This window comes from Rutidosis leptorrhynchoides, unplaced genomic scaffold (assembly GCF_046630445.1).
Source record: "Rutidosis leptorrhynchoides isolate AG116_Rl617_1_P2 unplaced genomic scaffold, CSIRO_AGI_Rlap_v1 contig389, whole genome shotgun sequence".
NCBI lineage: Eukaryota > Viridiplantae > Streptophyta > Magnoliopsida > Asterales > Asteraceae > Rutidosis > Rutidosis leptorrhynchoides.
In genome coordinates this window covers 1-18,634 of record NW_027266624.1, presented here as the reverse complement: position 1 = coordinate 18,634, position 18,634 = coordinate 1, and the positions used below count along the sequence as shown (strand labels likewise).

The 18,634-nt window shown below is 35.0% G+C and overlaps 1 protein-coding gene across 1 annotated transcript; it reads right to left on the bottom strand.

Annotated features, from left to right (window-relative positions):
* Positions 1–4,532: 4,532 nt before the first annotated feature.
* On the bottom strand, positions 4,533–5,424 carry LOC139883361 (uncharacterized). The gene is made up of 2 exons (XM_071867546.1): positions 5,238–5,424; positions 4,533–4,690 (listed from the first exon to the last, which is right to left on the bottom strand). Exons 1-2 carry the CDS (start codon positions 5,422–5,424, stop codon positions 4,533–4,535), a joined length of 345 nt encoding a protein of 114 aa, XP_071723647.1.
* Between the last annotated feature and the right edge of the window lie 13,210 nt (positions 5,425–18,634).

The following is an 18,634-nucleotide window of genomic DNA, read 5'->3' as shown; positions in this document are numbered from 1 at the left end:
ATGAATAACCTATTAATTTCTAGTTCTCAAAATGATGTACAAATTTATATAAACGACGTGTCATACATGTGTGCATATGAAATACCATCATGGAGTTCATAATACCAAGAAAGCACATCAAAATTATTCATAATAAAAAGCAATAATAGAACTCTAACTAATAATCGAACAAATATAAAAATCACATGTACTCTCTCAAGCTTCTATTCTACTCACTACATACATTTAAAGTTCATGTCGAGTGTCACTTAAGGGTTTAATGACTTCTAATTAATTAAGTATACCAAACCAGATTTTTAGCAACTACACTTACACTCATCAAACTATCTCAAACATTTATTTAACTGAATCATTACTTAAGAGCCATATCTTAACAAAGAATTTCTCCAGATTTTTAAAAACCAATTAAGAATCTCAAAATTCCCAATTTTTAACTCTAGAAATTAACATATTTTATTATCATTCATCTGTCACTAAATTAGACAACCACACTCATGACGATCAACCAACCAGAATAATTAAACTAATTCATTACTTGCACACATCATTGGATTTCATCAATGATATCCATTAATCATAAAGAACAAGATAATTGAGTGCATATGGAGTTGTATATATCAAGTATAACTAAAAACTCAACCAAACCTTTGCCTGAAATTAAACATGAAATTAGAGCAATACGTCCCAACTCCAGATTAAATATTTCTATACTCTATTCAAAATCCACACCCAAAACTCTGATTTCTCCTATTTTCAGATTCTTCCTCACCCTCCTTTCTACTTCTTTTTCTCTCTTTATTCTCTGTCTCTTTCTCTTTATTTCTTTCTTTCTCTCACGTCTCATTCTCTGTTTTTTTTTTTTCCTCCAACTTTGACTTTTCAAACACATATGTATATATATATATATTTAAAATTCTATAGCTTCCACGGAATGGTGGAAGTTTATAGAAATATTAGTTTCTTCTAATTTCAAATGCATCCTCATATTTTAATTAATTAATTATATATACTTTTAAATTTAAATAAATCATAATTTAGTTCTTATATCTATTTAAGGTTTTTTTTAATAAAATATTATAACATTACATAATATGTGACGATATCGATTTAATCTAATCATACGTCTTATTATATAATAAATGTATGTATGTATGATATTAAATTAAAATTATACATCTAATGAATTAATAATTCGGGGTGTAATAAGGATATCTTTAAGATTATTGTAATGTTTTCCCTTGAATATTGTTGACATCATGAGATAGAAGTATATCTTATCAGATCGGATATGGGAGATGTTAAAACTAAAATTTGGTGTAACTTATTAATTTTCTAAATAATTTCAGAAAAATATACTCCGTCCGTCCTAAATAAATACAAATCTATATCTATTTTGGGACGAAAGTAGTATTACTAAATGTATTTATAGTGCCACGTTACTTAAGAAAAAAAATGTAGTACTTTTCTCTTGGTGAAAGTCATGGAGATATGTTATCTCAAATGGAGTTGCAATTTGCAAACATTTCCGTTGTGCGAGATAATTATATACTACCTCCGTCCCAAAATAGATACAAATTTTTACATGTAATTTATATTGAAAAATTTACATTTATTTTAAAACGGAGGGAATAAATGATAGGATTAATAAAGATTTAAGCATATATATCACCTTAAAAAAAAGCATATATATCAAAGTGTTTTGGATAAGTTTCCGCTGATTAGAGAACCTAATATAATGGATATCTATAATATAGTTTGCAGCACCCATTCATGAGCTGATCGTCAATTTTTTTAATTCAATTTTGGTCTGAGCACACTCAAACTCGTTGCAACAATAATTTGTTTTATTTATAGTTTAATTTTATCACATAAACAATACTCTTTCCGTCTTAAATTAAATGTTAATATTTGTGATTTTACATAAATGGAAAAAAAATGTTTATAAACTCATTTTTTAATATTATATAGACTAAAAAATTCTCATGAAATATGAAAGTGAAGATGGTGTAGGAGAATGTATGAAAGACATGAGAGTGGCGATGGTGAAATTTGTACGGGTATAATAGATAAACATAATTAATGTTCTTTAAATTTGTCAAACTTTATATCTAAATTTAAAATAAAAATAATTTAGGACGGAAAAAATATTATTATAAGAAACGTAGATGATTCCTTTTATGAAATAAAAATATGGATGATGGATAAATATCGACAGAATGACCGTCGCCAGTCGGGAAACAGAAACATTGCCGGGGCCAGCCAAAGTGACGTGGCACCTCATGCTCATTCCTTTGCTATTGTTTAGCTCACTTCGAACTCGTGCTTTCATCCAGAGCACACGCATGGCATTATTATTATAAGATTTACATTTGAGGAGTAAAAACCCTATCAAGATTTTTAATTAAAAAATTTATAGAATACAGTTTAATATAAGTTTTATTTACTATATAGTTGGCTAGCTGTATAAAAAAATGGTAGTATTGGACCACAACAACTGTCATTGAAGCACATCACGGCTTGATCTAATCGGTGAGCATTCCTTCCTTCATTCATGAGGTAAGGGTTGGAGTCGTACATTCCGCACAATTGTAATGTAATAATATAAAAAAATTTGTCGTTGATTACAAATAATTAATTACTCTCTCCGGTCCACTTCAAGTATCTCGTAATAAAAAATTATTTTTGTCCACTTCAAGTGTCTTTTTATGAAATCTATGCATATTTAAGCTATTTTTTCCAGCCTTACTTTTGTATTTATTTAAATAAATATTCTATTTTGAATAAACATTAATGACTTTTGCATAATAAATAATAGACGGACAAATTACTTTTTCTATCATTAATTATTTTTTGAAGATTCGTAATTTTCCTTACGAGACACTTGAAGTGGACCGGAGAGTATATTACTGCGTAATCTAATCTAATTATTGTACAATGTTTTTTGGAAATAGTTATTTCTTTTTTTAAAATGCTACGGAAGCAATACTTTTATAACTAATTTACTACTTGAAATTTCGTCAGATATAAAAAATTACCTAATTTTTGTTGTAGAGGAATGTATATGGATATTATTCTAATATAAATAAATTATTTTTATATACCTATTACAATAAACATATAATTTAGAAACACAATCAAAGTTTAAAAATAAAGACAACTCAATTCTCTCATTCAAATTCTATAATTACATATATAACGGATTTCTTCACAATATATATTTTTAATCTACGATAAAAAAATTTCCTAATTTAAATTATTACTGGAATCAAATTGGTGGTGGTCGGCGTTGGTGGTGGTCGGAGGCGATGGTCAATGTTCGGAGGGGATGGTTAGAGGCGGTGGCCGATGGTGGCCAGCGGTGGTGGTTGTGAAGGTGGTGGGCCATAGTGATGGAAGTGGTGGTGTTGTTTTAAGGGTTAACTAGGGTTCAATCAAGGGTTCACGAGAATTTTTTTTGGTTAATCAGTTCGTGTTTGTTGACTAGACGCTCACATGGACAAAAAGGACCCAATGATTACTCGAAGTTGTCCCATGTTATTGTCCAACTCAACATTATTGACGAAGAGTTAACGTTAGAGATCTGGTAGTTATGATTTGAAAGTTTAGGGACTGCGATCTGCGGGTTAATCCATATATATACAGTTTAAGGACATGTGAGGACATTTTTCCTTTTCTTATAGTCATCCTTTCTACTTCCTTTTTTAGCTGTGTTTGGTGAACAATACACCTCTAAATCTCTAATATAAGCAACCAACCACACCATGACAAACAACATCAAGAAGGAAATAGTTCAATTAGACCGGTCTGGTTCGTTCTAGCAATATTAATGGTATGATCGTATAATCAAAAAGTCTTTTACTGATTCAAAACCTAGAGTAACAGGTACTGATGGCAAATCAGAGTGGTGAAACGCTGAAACTTGATTGCCAATAAGAAAATTTGAGAAGGAGACAATTTGATGAAAACTAACTCTCGGTTAAAAACCAGAGTCAACTTGCAAGCGATTCTTAGGACGTTGTAGTGAACCAAAATATAAGAAATTGGTACACAAATTGAAGCTCAAATACTCTTCTTTCTGATGATCCAAATAACATAATTTTCTAATGAGAGAAGACCGAGTTATGATCGTTGGAAAATTGGTCGAAAAAACTGTAATGGTTGTTTTGAGCGGAAAAGAACAAGACGATCGAATATGTTTCCAATTTTTAGAAAATTTTCAGCCCAAATTGAGTGTTTAGAGTTCACATAAAGTATAAGCTAAGCTTACTAGCTAGATTCTCAAATCACTATAGTTATAGAAAAAGGAAAAGGTGATAAGATGTAACTTTTTTACTTTTAAAAAGGAAATTAAATAATAAAATCATTTTCTTCAAAACATGAAGTGATAAAGTTGAAATGTAAATGGAACATAAAATTAACCAAAATATCATAATGTATGCAATGCAAACATTTTATAAAATTTAAGTTTATAGGTTACATAGATCCCGATTCAATTTTTTTTAACATCGAAAACTTATTTTGAGTAGAAATTTTCAAATCCAGTCACCATAAATACCAATATTTGTCTTTAATGTGCCAAACTTGAACTTTTTTACCGGACGCTCTTCGATGCTAGTTCCTCTAGCATCATTGCTAGTTGTTGGTGTGGCCTCAGCTTCTAAAGGAGAGAAGTTGCGAAACTTTTCTAGCTCTAGAACAAAAAACACAATTTGTTATCCGCAGATTAGGGCTACTCAAATTATTCAAAATTATGCACAATAAATACTTATAAAAATAATAATATACACATTAAATTGTATATATCTATTTAAGGAAATCTATCCGTTTCAAATTTATTACCACTTTCTTACAATGTGATCCAAATAGTTTGGAAAGGTCAATCACCATGTATAATCAGTTATACTAAGAAAAATAGCATCAAAATATAATATCATTTAAGTCTCTGTAAAAATGATGTTAAAAACATAACCAGGGGCTGTTGGTCTAGTGTTTATCGGGTGGACTTTTATCCTGAAGGTCAAGGGGTCGACTCTTTAGGGACGCAATTCTTTGAATTGTTTAGGATGAGGGAAGACTATCTCTCTTTGTGTAGTCTAAAATCGTTGAAAAAAAATGATGTTAAAAACATTATTCAAGGTAAATGATGATAACACTCATATAACAATTTTAACAAATATTATTATAAACGTCAATACATATTAAATTAAAATATATATAGCTAAAAATAAAAAATATACCTGATTGTCCATGAGCAAATTTGCACGACATGCCATATGAGCAATAGCCACTAGAGTCCCAATTCCTACAAAGTTCTGTTTTATGGGTTGACGACCTTGGCATTGACCTTGTACTCATTTCTCGTCCCATTAGTTCTTCATTACTTATATGAACAAATTTGCATCTTTCTCCATATATGCATTTCATTTTGTGATAGAACCGGCAAATGTTTGACCTATATTTCCATGAAAACCGTTGTTATCTTTTCACATACTATCATAAAATCCAATATTCTTCTCCGTAATAACAATAAAAAATGATAAACAATCATCACATGTCCAATCAAGCAACTTGATACTCATGAAATGTCCGCATACCATATGAAAATTTCATGACAAAATATAAGTTCAAGTGTAAGAAAATTCATTTCATTGTCATACATAATCAAATATAACAACGGGCAAGAATCATAATTAAATCGTTAGTGTTCTTCATTAAAAAATGCGAATGCAACTATTATATTCACATGTGAACTAAATACACAAAATTGTATTATGTACCCCTATTTTTGCCACTACACTATATTTTGACACCCTCATTTTTTGGGTCACCAAAACTACACTAGGCATTATCATTTTATCAATATTTATACCACATTGCATTTATATTGGTATATTTTGACAAAATGTCACATATGTCAAACTCAACAAGTGAAAGGGTATAAATTAATATTGATAAACTATAGTGACGATGGTATTCGATGATGGAAATCATAGGGAATTAAAACGGTATGAGTGTTGAACGATAAGGGTAAAAAATACAATATTTTTATTTAATATGATGAATTTTACCCTCACGAGTCACAATTCAAAAGAATATGATAATATTAACTATAATAATCACAATAAGAAATTCGTACTCACATTGTTATCCAGTTAAAATAATTGACGATCGGCAATATCCGCACAGTTTAATCAGTAACCGAAGATGATTTGCTATAAAAAAAAAAAAAAAAAAACCGAAGATGATTAAGGCAAAAGTGCAATTATTTAGTTTATGAATAATTTTGTCGCACAACCAACTTTTCCTTGTTCGAATAGAAGATTTTTTTCTACGGATGAGTGCAAGTTAATCTAGCCGCCATCTAAGAAATAAAAGAGAAACCCTATTAATGTCATACAGAGTAATTTATGTGACCTGACGAAGATGACCCTTAGATGTATAATGCCGCGTTAAAACTAACTTATTATTATTCCAAAGCAAAGTAGAATTATCCTGAATATGTTAATTAGCATTACCATAAACAAATATATATTGTATATTGCTAGTTATCAACATTTTGTTAAGTTTTACTCATTGAGATAATATATACTTACTTGGATCTTTCGTCAAAAATAGGTGGACTTGATAGATCTTTTGAAGTGAGAAAATTATAGTTTATACAACCCTAATGTTTTTCTCCTACAAAAGTTCCCCTATTGTTTTTGTTTCATGTTTTTCATATCCCTGTGTAGTTAATTCTTCAATTCATATGTGGCGAGACAAGTGATACTTACATTCAATGGAGAGTTACGCGTCGGATCTTAGGGGTCAATAAGTTAAAATAAAAAATTGAGCTTTATACCCCCATCATTTATTGGTTTACATATTTGCGACATTTTTACCCTCTGTTATCTCCCGTTAGAAAGTATTCCGACATTTTTGTCTCACATTTTTTATACTCTTCTATCGTTAAGAACATAGATGATACACAATGGACAGAAGTGACATGAAGGTTGCCATTTGTAACTCTCCTTGCTAAGGGTGATTTGTTGGTACGAAGACTTACGGATTGAGGGGGTATAAAAATGTGAAGGAAAACATCGATCGAGTATCCTTTCTAGCCTATTGATTTTTGGACAAAAGAGATTGGACAGAGTTGGACAAAAACACTAATAAGTGGGGGTAATTAACAATTTGTTGACAGTAAACGTTAGATGTATAAAGTTCAGTCTTCCTGATTTGAAGTGGAGTAACTTTGAGAGATAGCGGAGATTGAAGAATGTAATTCTACATAGCACATACCATTTGAAGCAGATGTAACGTTTTAACCAATAAAATGCCTTAAAAAACAAATATTAAAATTAAAACAAGTAGACAGTTGGTAATGAAATTGTGATAATCCCATACTCGTTTTTTTTTTCTTTCTTTCTCAATCCCTTCACCCGTAAGCATCTATGGCACGAAATGATGATTTATACTCTGTCCGTACCACATTTCCCACAATTTTTAGAAGTTTTATTTCATGTAAAAGATGACATTTTGCTACCTATAAATAAAAACAGTTCATTTTCCTACGTGTGCACATGACAATATGCATTTCATTTTCACAAAAACACTTTGTAATTAAGCAAGCATTTTGCAATATGCATATATATATATATATATATTATCTACTCTAAACTATACAAACCAATGTATAAATAATAAAATTGGCATATCTTATGGGTAGGACATACCTAAATGGTGGATCTTGCTGTATTATTTGACTCCTTTCTTAATTATATTTATGGACAGGGCCGACCCATCCATTAACTCCGTCTATGTCCAAATTCTTTTTAACAAAATGGATACTCAATGAGATCTCATAATACTAAGTTATAATGAAACATGTTTACACTTTAAAAAAGCCCACGTTATACAAACTACTACAACACACTTTAATAAATTTCCATAATTAATAATTAATTGTTTAGTTGATCGTCGATTCAATCAATTGGAATCGTTGATTCGGATTCGAAAAAGGTATCTCTGGAATGAACCGTCATTGCTTAATGAACCGGAAATTGCCTTGACCATTACAGCCTAGGTTTGACTTCTTTAAGTCCACTAATCCTACTGACGTGGAACCTTGCCAAAGCTAATAATACGGTATTTGTAGTTAGCGATAATTTCCCTCCTCCGAATATTTGCAGAGATTTTTCACATACACAAAGTGCGACGACGTCATGCAAATCGTCACTCAAGCGGCTCAGTTACGAGCAATTTTTGTTGTATTCATTTCTTTCATCTCCGAATATTTGCAGAGATTGTTGAAATTTAGGGATGGAACACAAGAATTGAGAGATGCTAGCTTGTTAATGATTTCAACTTGATTTTACAATGCTATGTTATTCTATTTATACTACAAATTTCTAAAACTAATGAAAGAAACTAGTACAAGAAACTATCCAATCTAAGCCCATACTTATGCTATCATCACAATCAAACCCATACTAGGGATGGTTAAACCATGCTTGGAGTGTGTAGGAATAGTTGGTTTGTCATAAGCATGGTGGTGATTTGAGATGATTGATTGTTGCTTGTGATGGAAGCAATCTATTTGGAGAAGATGACAGTTGCTTGCTGTGCAAGCAACTGATGCTGTGTGTGTGTTTGGCTTCGGTTTGGGCTGAGCTGATGACGGGCTGACGAGATGCGAGGCCCAGCTGAAGTGAAGGTGACTTGAAATGGAGCTGGGCTGACGGAAGGAGTGAAGCTGACGAATCTGGCCGAAGCTGAAGCAAGTGGGCCGAGCGGAAGCAATTGGGCTGTGGCTGATCGAGCTCGGCTTGTCTAACCAGACCAAAACGACGTCGTTCATTGTAAAGAATGAAACGACGTCGTTTTATTTATTCAGTTGAAACAAAAACGAAGGAAAGCCAAGGATAGAACGACGCCGTTTGTTTCATCTTCTTCAACGTTCAACCCCAAATTTCAAGATGAAATCCCTAATCTTGCAATCTCTTTTCCGATGAATTGAAACCTCCGTCTCATACTCCGGTCGACTTCTTCGTCCAAAGCCCATAATTTCAACAGAGATTTTTCCCCAAATTCTTTCATCTCCCTCCACTTTCTCGGCCACCAAACGTTTATTTGTCGAAGTATTTCAGTGTAGAAAGTTCTGGAAGATTGGACTTCAACTGACTGTTGTTTTCTCGTTCGTGCATTTCTTTTCCAGGACGACGATCAATATTCCCGAGAAAATGGAAAATCGCTGGTTCTACGTCTGCTCCACCGTCGTTATATCTTCGTTCTAATGCTTGCTGCTGAGTCTGTACAGCACACGCATTCTCGTGACAGTAAGTTGACGATCTTGATTTTTTTTTTTGTCCAAATCGATTGCGTTCTCTTTCGCACAAATGTTCTTCTTCTTCGTGTGAGCAACATATGATTATTACGCTTTTAGTCTGTTTTGTTGATCTGAAAGCCAATAAAAATCGTTAATAGCTCCAATTTTCTCATGAATCTTTTTGTCCTCCCGTAGTTCCATTTTTCTCAGTAGCCAATCAGATCGTAGATCGTGCGTATTGAAATTTTTGCTAGGTTTATTTATTGTTACTTTTATGTTGAACTATTGTCATGAATGTTAGTGCGACTGCTGTGATCACTTTTGCAGTCTCGGCTCTTAAAGAACTGTATAAATCACTCAACGAACCGGTAGAGCTAAAAGGATGGAGATTAGATGCTGGTGTTGATCCGTGCACCGAGTCTTGGGAAGGAGTTTCATGCTCTGGATCATCTGTCATAAACATGTTACTAATCATTCGTAAGTAATAATTTATTTGTCAATTTCAGATTCCTGAGTTTTTGATGCTTCATGGCATGGCGTTTTCCGGAAACTTAACCGTGTTTGTTTGCAATGCATGGCATTTTGCAAAACACTTCATTCACTAAACCTGACTGGATCTCTCGGATACCATCTCTCCGATTTCCAGAGCTTGAAACATCTGTAAGTGACTGACTGATTTTTTCATGTCAGGGAATTTATAAATGTAAGCATGATACATCAATTTATTTAATTGCTTTGTTTGATCAGGGATCTTAGCTGTAATAGAATCAAGGGTGAAATTCCAAATACCTTGCCATTGAATGCCACTCACATGTATGATTCCAGACACATGGTGATTTGATTCCATATGCTATGCGTTGGCAGCGTTGCCATGGAACCTGAGAAATTTTTATTTTTATGTTTTTCTGTCCTGATTGCAGAAATTTGGCTTTTAACAACTTGAGCCAAAGCCTTCCTCACTCGTTGTCTCTCTTGAAACATATTCAAGTCCTGTAAGTTCGTCTATACTTGACGTCTTTTTAATGGATATTCTATGTGTATGTTACTTCATCGAGCCCCAATTTGAATTGTGCAGAAATATCAACCATAATGAGTTGTCTGGAACCATTGGTGATGTTTTTGCTGGCTTATCAAATCTAAAGGAAATGTATGTATATCTATAGGACTGAAAACCCTTCTTTGTTCATCTGCATAACCTTATCTTGTATTCCAGATTAATATTATTTGATCATGCAAGATTAAGTCAAGATCTAAACTGAATAGGTGGGATTTTTGCAGGGATCCGTCTTTTAATAACTTCTCCGGAGATCCCCCGGGTTGTTTTGGATCTCTATCAAGTCTTGGCAGACTGTGAGTTTGACATCAATCTTTCTGGAATTTTTAGGAAAGGATTCTTTTACTAATTTGAATTCACTCTCTCATTTTGTTGTCTTTGCAGATTTTTGCAGCAGAACCAATTCAGTGGCACTTTAATTCACCTTGGCAATCTCCCTTTATATGACTTGTAAGTTTTTCTATATATTCTTTTGTTAGTTTATTTTCCAAAAAAAAAAACTACATCCCTTTTCGACTGTGGTAGTAAGGGGAGCTGGACCGAAATGTTTTACTCATCTTGTAGGAACATCGAGGGAATAAGTTCCAAAGAGGAGGAGAAGAAGGCTCACCAAGAACCATGTCAATCAGAATAGGTGTTGGTGTTGCTGCACTTACAGCGTTGCTGGCAGCTGCTGTCATCAGAGGTGATGACGGAGAGGAAGAGGCACCTCAGCCACTTGCACAAGAAGAGGAAGAGGCGCCTCAAGCTGCTGCTCCTGTTGCTGCAACCTGGACATGCCAACACTGTAAAGATACGGTGTTTAAAGGAGAAAGGGGCTTATCTCCTACAATAGCCGTGTCCATCGAGAGATGGAGCACTGTTGTGGGAGGTGCTCCAAGGTTTTCAAACGAAAGTAGATCTCTTGGAGCATCGGCATTCAGGTGAAAGAGTCCCTTGAAGTGATCTGTCAGTTGTAGGAAAGTGGGCATAAGCTTTCTGTGCGGGTAATTTTTCTCTATGTAGATTTTTCCCTTCTTTTGTTGGAAGGTTCAAAAAGGGATTGAAAATATTCCACTACTTACTTTTTGTTCTTATTCGAACATTGAATTCGCTTGTACTTCTGTTGTTGTGATTTTTACTTATCTTTTGCACTTTTGCATCAATGGAAGTCAATTGTGAATTAAGATTTTAGATGGGCTTGAAGGTGGATTTTTTCTCTTCACTTGTTTTTTATTAGGCAGTCACGCTTGCACTCGCATCGTAATAATGTAGTGTTTCAACTGAAAATAGGTTTTCTTATCCTTTTCTTAATTTTTCTAGAATCCTTTAGTTATGATAGTTGCACTTTATTTGACTAGTATAGGTTGTAGTTCTTCGATAGCAAATGATCTGCTGATAATTAGAATTGGAAAGGCCCAAGCTTGTTCATCGTAGTCCTTGTTTCCGTCTTTTCAATGAGTGGAATCATTGATTGAGAACATGGAACAAATGCCTTCAAGATCAATGCAAGGGGCACTTCTTCCTTTAATGAAAGCATTGATTGAATCTGAGCTCTGAAATGATTTGTTAGACTGAGTTGCACGAGTGAGCTAATGAGAATAACAACACTTGATGCACCTTACAAAGATGACATTATGAAGGTTCATGGCTATCTTTTTTATCCTAAATCAAATGTGTACGATTAAATGGCAATATTTTATGTTTCATTGGTGTCCCATAAGATCCGTTACTGGTATTAGAATCTTGACTATTATATGATCGTCTCTTTATGCATGGTTGCTTATATGTATGATTATAGATGAGAAATTGAAAAATAGATATCTTCAAAATATGACATCATCATCAACCCTCTCAACAATCGACACTAAATTTACTATATCTATTATTCCCAAGAAAAATAGTTCCACTTCCTCCAAAATAGATTTCCTATATGAAATAGAATATGTTTCAGGAGATCAACTTCCTGAAACTACCCTTCCCTTAGTAAACTCTTATGAGATATTTATTAGAAAACCAAATTTTTTTTCCGTTCGAGGTGTTACTCAATTAATAAAATCCTCTTCAAAAAATCGAGTGAAGGAATATGTACAGTCAAGCAAGTTTCATCTTGTCAAGTACCAGCCACTGAAGAAGAACAGTTCATATTTTTGAACATCCCAGAAGAATTGTCGCGTCTATGGCAACAAAATGGTTATTCGCACCTTCACTTTGGTATGATTCGAGTTGGTCTAACTCTCCATGCAAGAAAAGGTCTGCCGGTCACAACTATAATTGCTCTTTTAGACTCTCGTCTAAAACAATACCGGCAAGCATGCATTAGAACCATGTGAAGAAAGTGACTTCCAAAAAATCCTTGTGGATTAGTGTTGGAAGCGTATTGGTAGATGTGGCTGGTCACGACTACAAAAAAAACATTTTCAATTGTTCACACTTTTTCTCTAGCCTTTAGAAATATCTCCTACCATTTTTCTCGGCGCGCACGATACGCTAGATTATGCTAACGTACGCCGTTTCCTTTGAGGAGGAAAATGGATGGACAGGGAGGCTCTCATTCACCTGGATCTGAAGCTCAGATGCTGGGGAAGGACGTACGGAGAGATCTGGGGTTGCTATTGAGAAGAAATTGAACATCGGAAATCCATTGGATATGGAGAATCGACCGTGGGTTGAAGCTTTGCGTGGGAATCGAACAAAGAAGGATGATGATGGGGAGCTGAAGTACGTTCCGCCTTTGGAACGTGATGGGAGACGAGTTGTTCGGCTCGATCTGATGGTGGTGAAGAATGAAGAGGAGAAGTGGAGGAATTCGTTGGTCTTGTTTGTGTTTGAGGATGGGCCACCTTTGCATACTATGGAGAGTTTTGTCAAGAATCGTTGGCTCCGATTAGGCTTTTCTTCGATTCATCAATTGAAGAGAAGGGTTTTCTTGGTGAACTTTCACAGTGCTAAAGGAAAGAATCAAGTGATGGCTGCTGGACCAGTTACTTTCAATAAGAAACCTGTGTTGATGAGGGAGTGGAGTCCAAACATGGATCTAAAAGCTGAGGTACTTTCCCATTTGAACATCTGGGTTAAACTTCCTGCACTTCCGATTTAGTTTTGGACCAAGAAAAGTTTGGAGATTATTGGCAGTAGTTGTGGACGTCCTGTTATGCTTGATCAGTGTAGTATTAGCCGTTCTAAAATGAGTTATGCTAGTATACTTGTTGAAATGGATATTAGAGGGGAATTTCCTTCGGTGGTAACCATTGAAGATGGTAAGGGAGGTGTATTTGAACAGGAGATTGAGTATGACTGGAGGCCAGTAGTGTGTGGACATTGTAAATTGTTGGGGCATGAAATCGGGAATTGTCGTTTTCTAAAGAGACAGGAAAAGAAGATAAGCAACAAGTGTCTCAGCCATTGCTTTTCGAACCGGTTGTGGAGATGGAGGTTGTTTCAGAGGTAGCTCTGGAAGTTGTGTGAAAGTTCTGGTGTAAAGAAGGATACAACAGTTGCAATTTTCATTGAAGAGTGCAGCTCTAGTGTGATGGGAGGTAAAGAGGAGTTTCCTAATCTAAATGAATGGCAAGTTCAGTCCAGTAGTAAACAAAAAGAACTCAGGAGGAATAAGGCCAAAGGGCAGAAGTCGGGAGCTAGTAATGTGGTCATTAAACAAAATAAGTGGCAGATTTTGAGTAGGGAGGAGGTGCCTGTACGATCCAGGGATGAGGTGGGATTGGGGCTAAGAGCCAAAACTTTGCTCAAGCCGCTCGATAAGGGATGCGAATTGGTACATGGAATGTGAGGGGGCTCAATGAAGCCTACAAGCAATCAGAGTGCAAGCATCTGGTTGTGGTAGAGAATTTAGTGGCTTGTGGTATTTTGGAGAATAAGGTCCGAGAGGTGAATGTAGGTGATGTATGGCGTGGTGTTCAGCTGCGTGGGTGGCAATTAATTCATAATTCATGGCTGTCTAGAGTAAGCAGAATCTGGGTGATGTATGATGAAAGTAAGGTTGACATTCAAGTATTAGACATGACTGATCAATGGGTGCATTGTCTAGTCAAGAATGCCAATCAGGATTTTGTTTGGACCATAGTATATGCTCATAACACAGTAGAGGAGAGGAGACTATTGTGGGAATTTTTTATTAGGGAAGGGAATTTTGTTACCTTGCCGTGGGTTATTCAAGGAGACTTTAATGTGGTCTTGGGAGGAGAAGAGAAGAAAGGTGGTGCAGGTTTTGATATGGACGCAGCGACTGAGTTTGAAGATGTATTAGTGTCAGCAAACCTTCTTGAAATGTGCTTCCAAGGTCCACTATTTACGTGGAATAATAGGCATGAAGCTGGTGCTCGTGTATGGTGTAAATTGGACAGATGTTTAGGGAACTTAGCGTGTATGGAAGTGTTTTCGGGGGTGTTTTATGATGTGCTAAGTGAAGGGGTTTCTGACCATTCCCCATTGGTAGTTACTTTGGAGGAGTTTCGTAACCCAAGACCTAAGGCGTTTCACTTTTATAACAAGTGGATGGCTAGTAGTGAGTTTATCCCTCTGCTGGTTGAAGTGTGGAGTGTAGAAGCTGTGGGAAATCCAATGTATGGACTATGGTGTAAATTGAAAACTGTTAAACAAAAGTTGAGGGGTTTGAACAAACGGGAGTTTTCAGAGTGTTACTGGATTCTCTTCAACTACAATTACAAGCAGACCCCTTTAACAGGGAGTTACAAGATGAAGAGAGGATGGTTGGGCTGAAGTTCAAAGAATTGGTGACGTTAGAAGCTGATTTTTATAAACAAAAAGCCTGTATTGATTGGTTAAATGAGGGTGATGCAAATACGAGGGTTTTTCACAACTCAGTTAAACGTAGACAGAATAAAAACGCCATTACTCGGCTCTTGTTTAGCGTCTGGAGAAGTGTCTACTGATCAGGAAGTTATGAGTGCGACAATGGTGGAATTTTACACAAATTTATTGGGTACAAGCTTTGAGGGTCGACAGAATTTAGATCCGGATATTGTGCAAAGAGGGAAGTTGGTGACAGTGGAGGAAGCTCGAAATCTGTGTATGCCCGTCACTGAAGAGGAGATTCTTGGCACTCTTAATGGCATAAGAAACGATAAGGCTCTAGGTATCGATGGCTTTAACAGCTTGTTTTTTAAGAAAAATTGGAGTATTGTCGGAAAAGATGTTATTTTGGTTGTTCAACACTTTTTTCGTTATTCTAAGATTGCTAAACAGTTTAGTTCTACTGCACTAACCATCATTCCAAAATGTGACAATCCGGCTGATTTAGTTGATTATAGACCTATAGCCTGCTATTCATTAGTGTATAAAATTATTACGAAAATATTGACAACAAGATTGAGTGGGGTGTTGAATAGTTTAATTAGCCCAATACAATCTGCGTTTGTTAAGGGCCGAAACAGTTTTGATAATATTCTTATGGCACATGAGCCAACTTCCTTGTGTAACACTATTTCCAAATCAAAGAAAATTTCTGCTGCCATTGCCATTGTTGGCAAATGGCAATTCTCTCTATTTCTGTTAGCTTAGGTTAACAGAGCAGAGAAAGCTTCATTCATTTAATATTACATGTTATTTCTAAAACAAACCTCGTTTTAGATGGCAAAACTAATATGTATTTCACTTGCTAATTATCTTCCACATCATGTTTCGAATATCAATCCTATCACTGAGTTAAAACACAATTAATACCTGAATAGTTAAGTGTAAATATAATTCCTAACGGTTCATTTTCAAGGACTTTCATTTCCACACAAACTGCTACAAGGTGGCCATACATCAAAATACTTCAATTCCTAATGCTTTTTTTTTTTTCTAAAAAAAAATGCTTCTAACTGCAACATACAACTTCAATAACGAAATCATTCACATCAGCAGCATGTAAGGAATTTTTTTTTTTTAGTTACCATTTCATAATAATTGTCTTGAAATCGTTGTATATAATAATTGGTCTCAAACATGCAAGAGAGAAATACGAATATAATCGAACTCAACATCTTATCTCTGACACTAACATTTCTGCTCATTTCAATTTACAACCACAAGCCAAATACTTCTCATAGCCGTAGGCAAAGATGCTAGCAGCTTGATATCACATAGTTTCGAAAATACATAGGCAGAATAACGTGAAGTTATGGAAGATGGCCCACACTAAAACCCATATTTACAATTTGAAAATGGCTTTCGGCAATTACTTTTTTCGCAAGACAAGAGATAGTCAAGATTTGTGGATGTGCATCAAAGACGATAAGCATACCCGTGAGATAATTGCTGTTCCAGAGTAACCAAGTTTGGCAACACTACATGACCAGTAGGTATTATCATAGCCCTCAATAAGGGTCCGTTTTATCGATTAATCATCCTTCTCCTGTTTCAAAGATAAAAAGATTTGACTGTCAGGAAAAAGGAGAACATACACATACTAAAAATCTGTAGGTCATGAACGCAATCAAATGGCCATGACTTTTGTCTTCTGAGGTAGTTAATTGGCAGTATTTTAAACCAGATCCTCGGTTTATCATCTATAAATTTAGTCCTGTGTGAGCAATGCTTTCAAAGTCAAATAGATTATTGTTGTTCAAGTTAAGATATGGTTAAAAGTTCCAGTTTTGCCATGTACACATCTGGGGCAATAAAGTTTTTGAATGTGATCTCGAAACCTGGATAAGGAAAATATTCACCAGCAATTTGGTCTCTTGTAAGCACAAGATATCAAAATCCTCTCTTTGAGCAAGTTGCAGAGCGGGAACCCCTCTAACTTTAGCAAAGCTCTCAATCCATTGACATTCCAAGACATCAGCTTCACAAACTTTGTGTCCCTACTGAGAGCAGGAGGCCTCATAGTCCTGGGATTATAGGCAACCCAATCTTTCTGAGGTTTATTGTGTGCAAGAACAGTCCATGTTGGAATTGTTGGAAATATTCCCAAACCGACTACTGACACCAACATCATTGTTGGAATTATTTATCACCATCAGCATCTGAGGATATTTTTCTCTTTGTTCCTGAAACCACCAACGAAAGTGCAGTAAACCAAATTAGCTCGTCAAAAGAATCGAATGACAATTTAAAACAAATGTTTTTGAGAATAATGAGAAAGACGCTAACGTGGTATTCGTGGGACCTGGAAGTTCATCAGTTTTGATTGAAACTTTTTGCATAGATGTAACAACGTCAGCTTCGATTTCAAAAGTTGTACGTGTTTTCAGTTGAGTCTCCAGCTAGATTCTTAGCCTTTCTTTTCATCAAGTGTCCAGTGGCAGATATGGATGTTACTTCCTCATTTTTCTCTGTTATACTTTGACCTGCACATGGAGGATCTTCTAAACATTGTCATGAGATACAAAGTGAACTTCCACTCCTAACCTACATCCTGAACATATATCTGAACTAAATAAACAAAAAATATGACCATATTCAATCAGCATTTTTTTTGGCCATATGAACATTACCATCAACATCAGTCTCCACAAAACATTTCAAAGCAGAGACGAGATCACTTTTAGGACCTTTGACAGAGCCCCCTACGCTCCTGTCAATAAGAAATCCATTGAAAATCACAAGTTCTTGGACAAAAAGCGTAGTGTACACCTCACTGACGAACCATTTCAAAGCGGTACAAGAAAAAGCCAAACAATATGCAATCCTTATTTCTGCTCACCTCAATACGATATCTAAGTTCTAAAACTGTCATTGACTCGAGCTGTCGAAACGATAACCTTCTAATCTAAGAGTACTTGCACTCCATAAGAACGTTCTAGTTGCCACTTGTCAATGAAAAGCTTAAAGAAGGTGTCACGCGGTTAAGTTTGCTGCAACCCACCAATTACAGCCACTATCTTCATTTCCCTTCTCCAGCACATGCTCTTGTAATGCCTTCTTTTGGTTGTGTAGTTGTTTGTAGTCCTATCTGCAACATCTTCGAAATACCAAGATGAAACTGCATCAAAGATACCAAATCAAAAACCTTAGTTTTCCATGGGCATTAGAAGAAATTATGGTATCCTTAACTCCCTGAACGGTTTCTTATACTGCAAAATATGCAATCAAATATACTCATATATTAAAAATTTGTGCACATCAAAACGTTCAGGGAGCTGTAAACACCGATTTGTGCACATAAATAAGTTTTTGTAAAACCGAATGAAGTGAAAGCATCAAATAGTAAACATAACAAAAAGAAAAGCAAAAAAAGTTGTGAAATCGTAACCAATTGAACACAATAACAATTTTCTAAGCTTCTGTTTCGACACCAGTGGACAAAGAAAAATAAGAACAAAGAG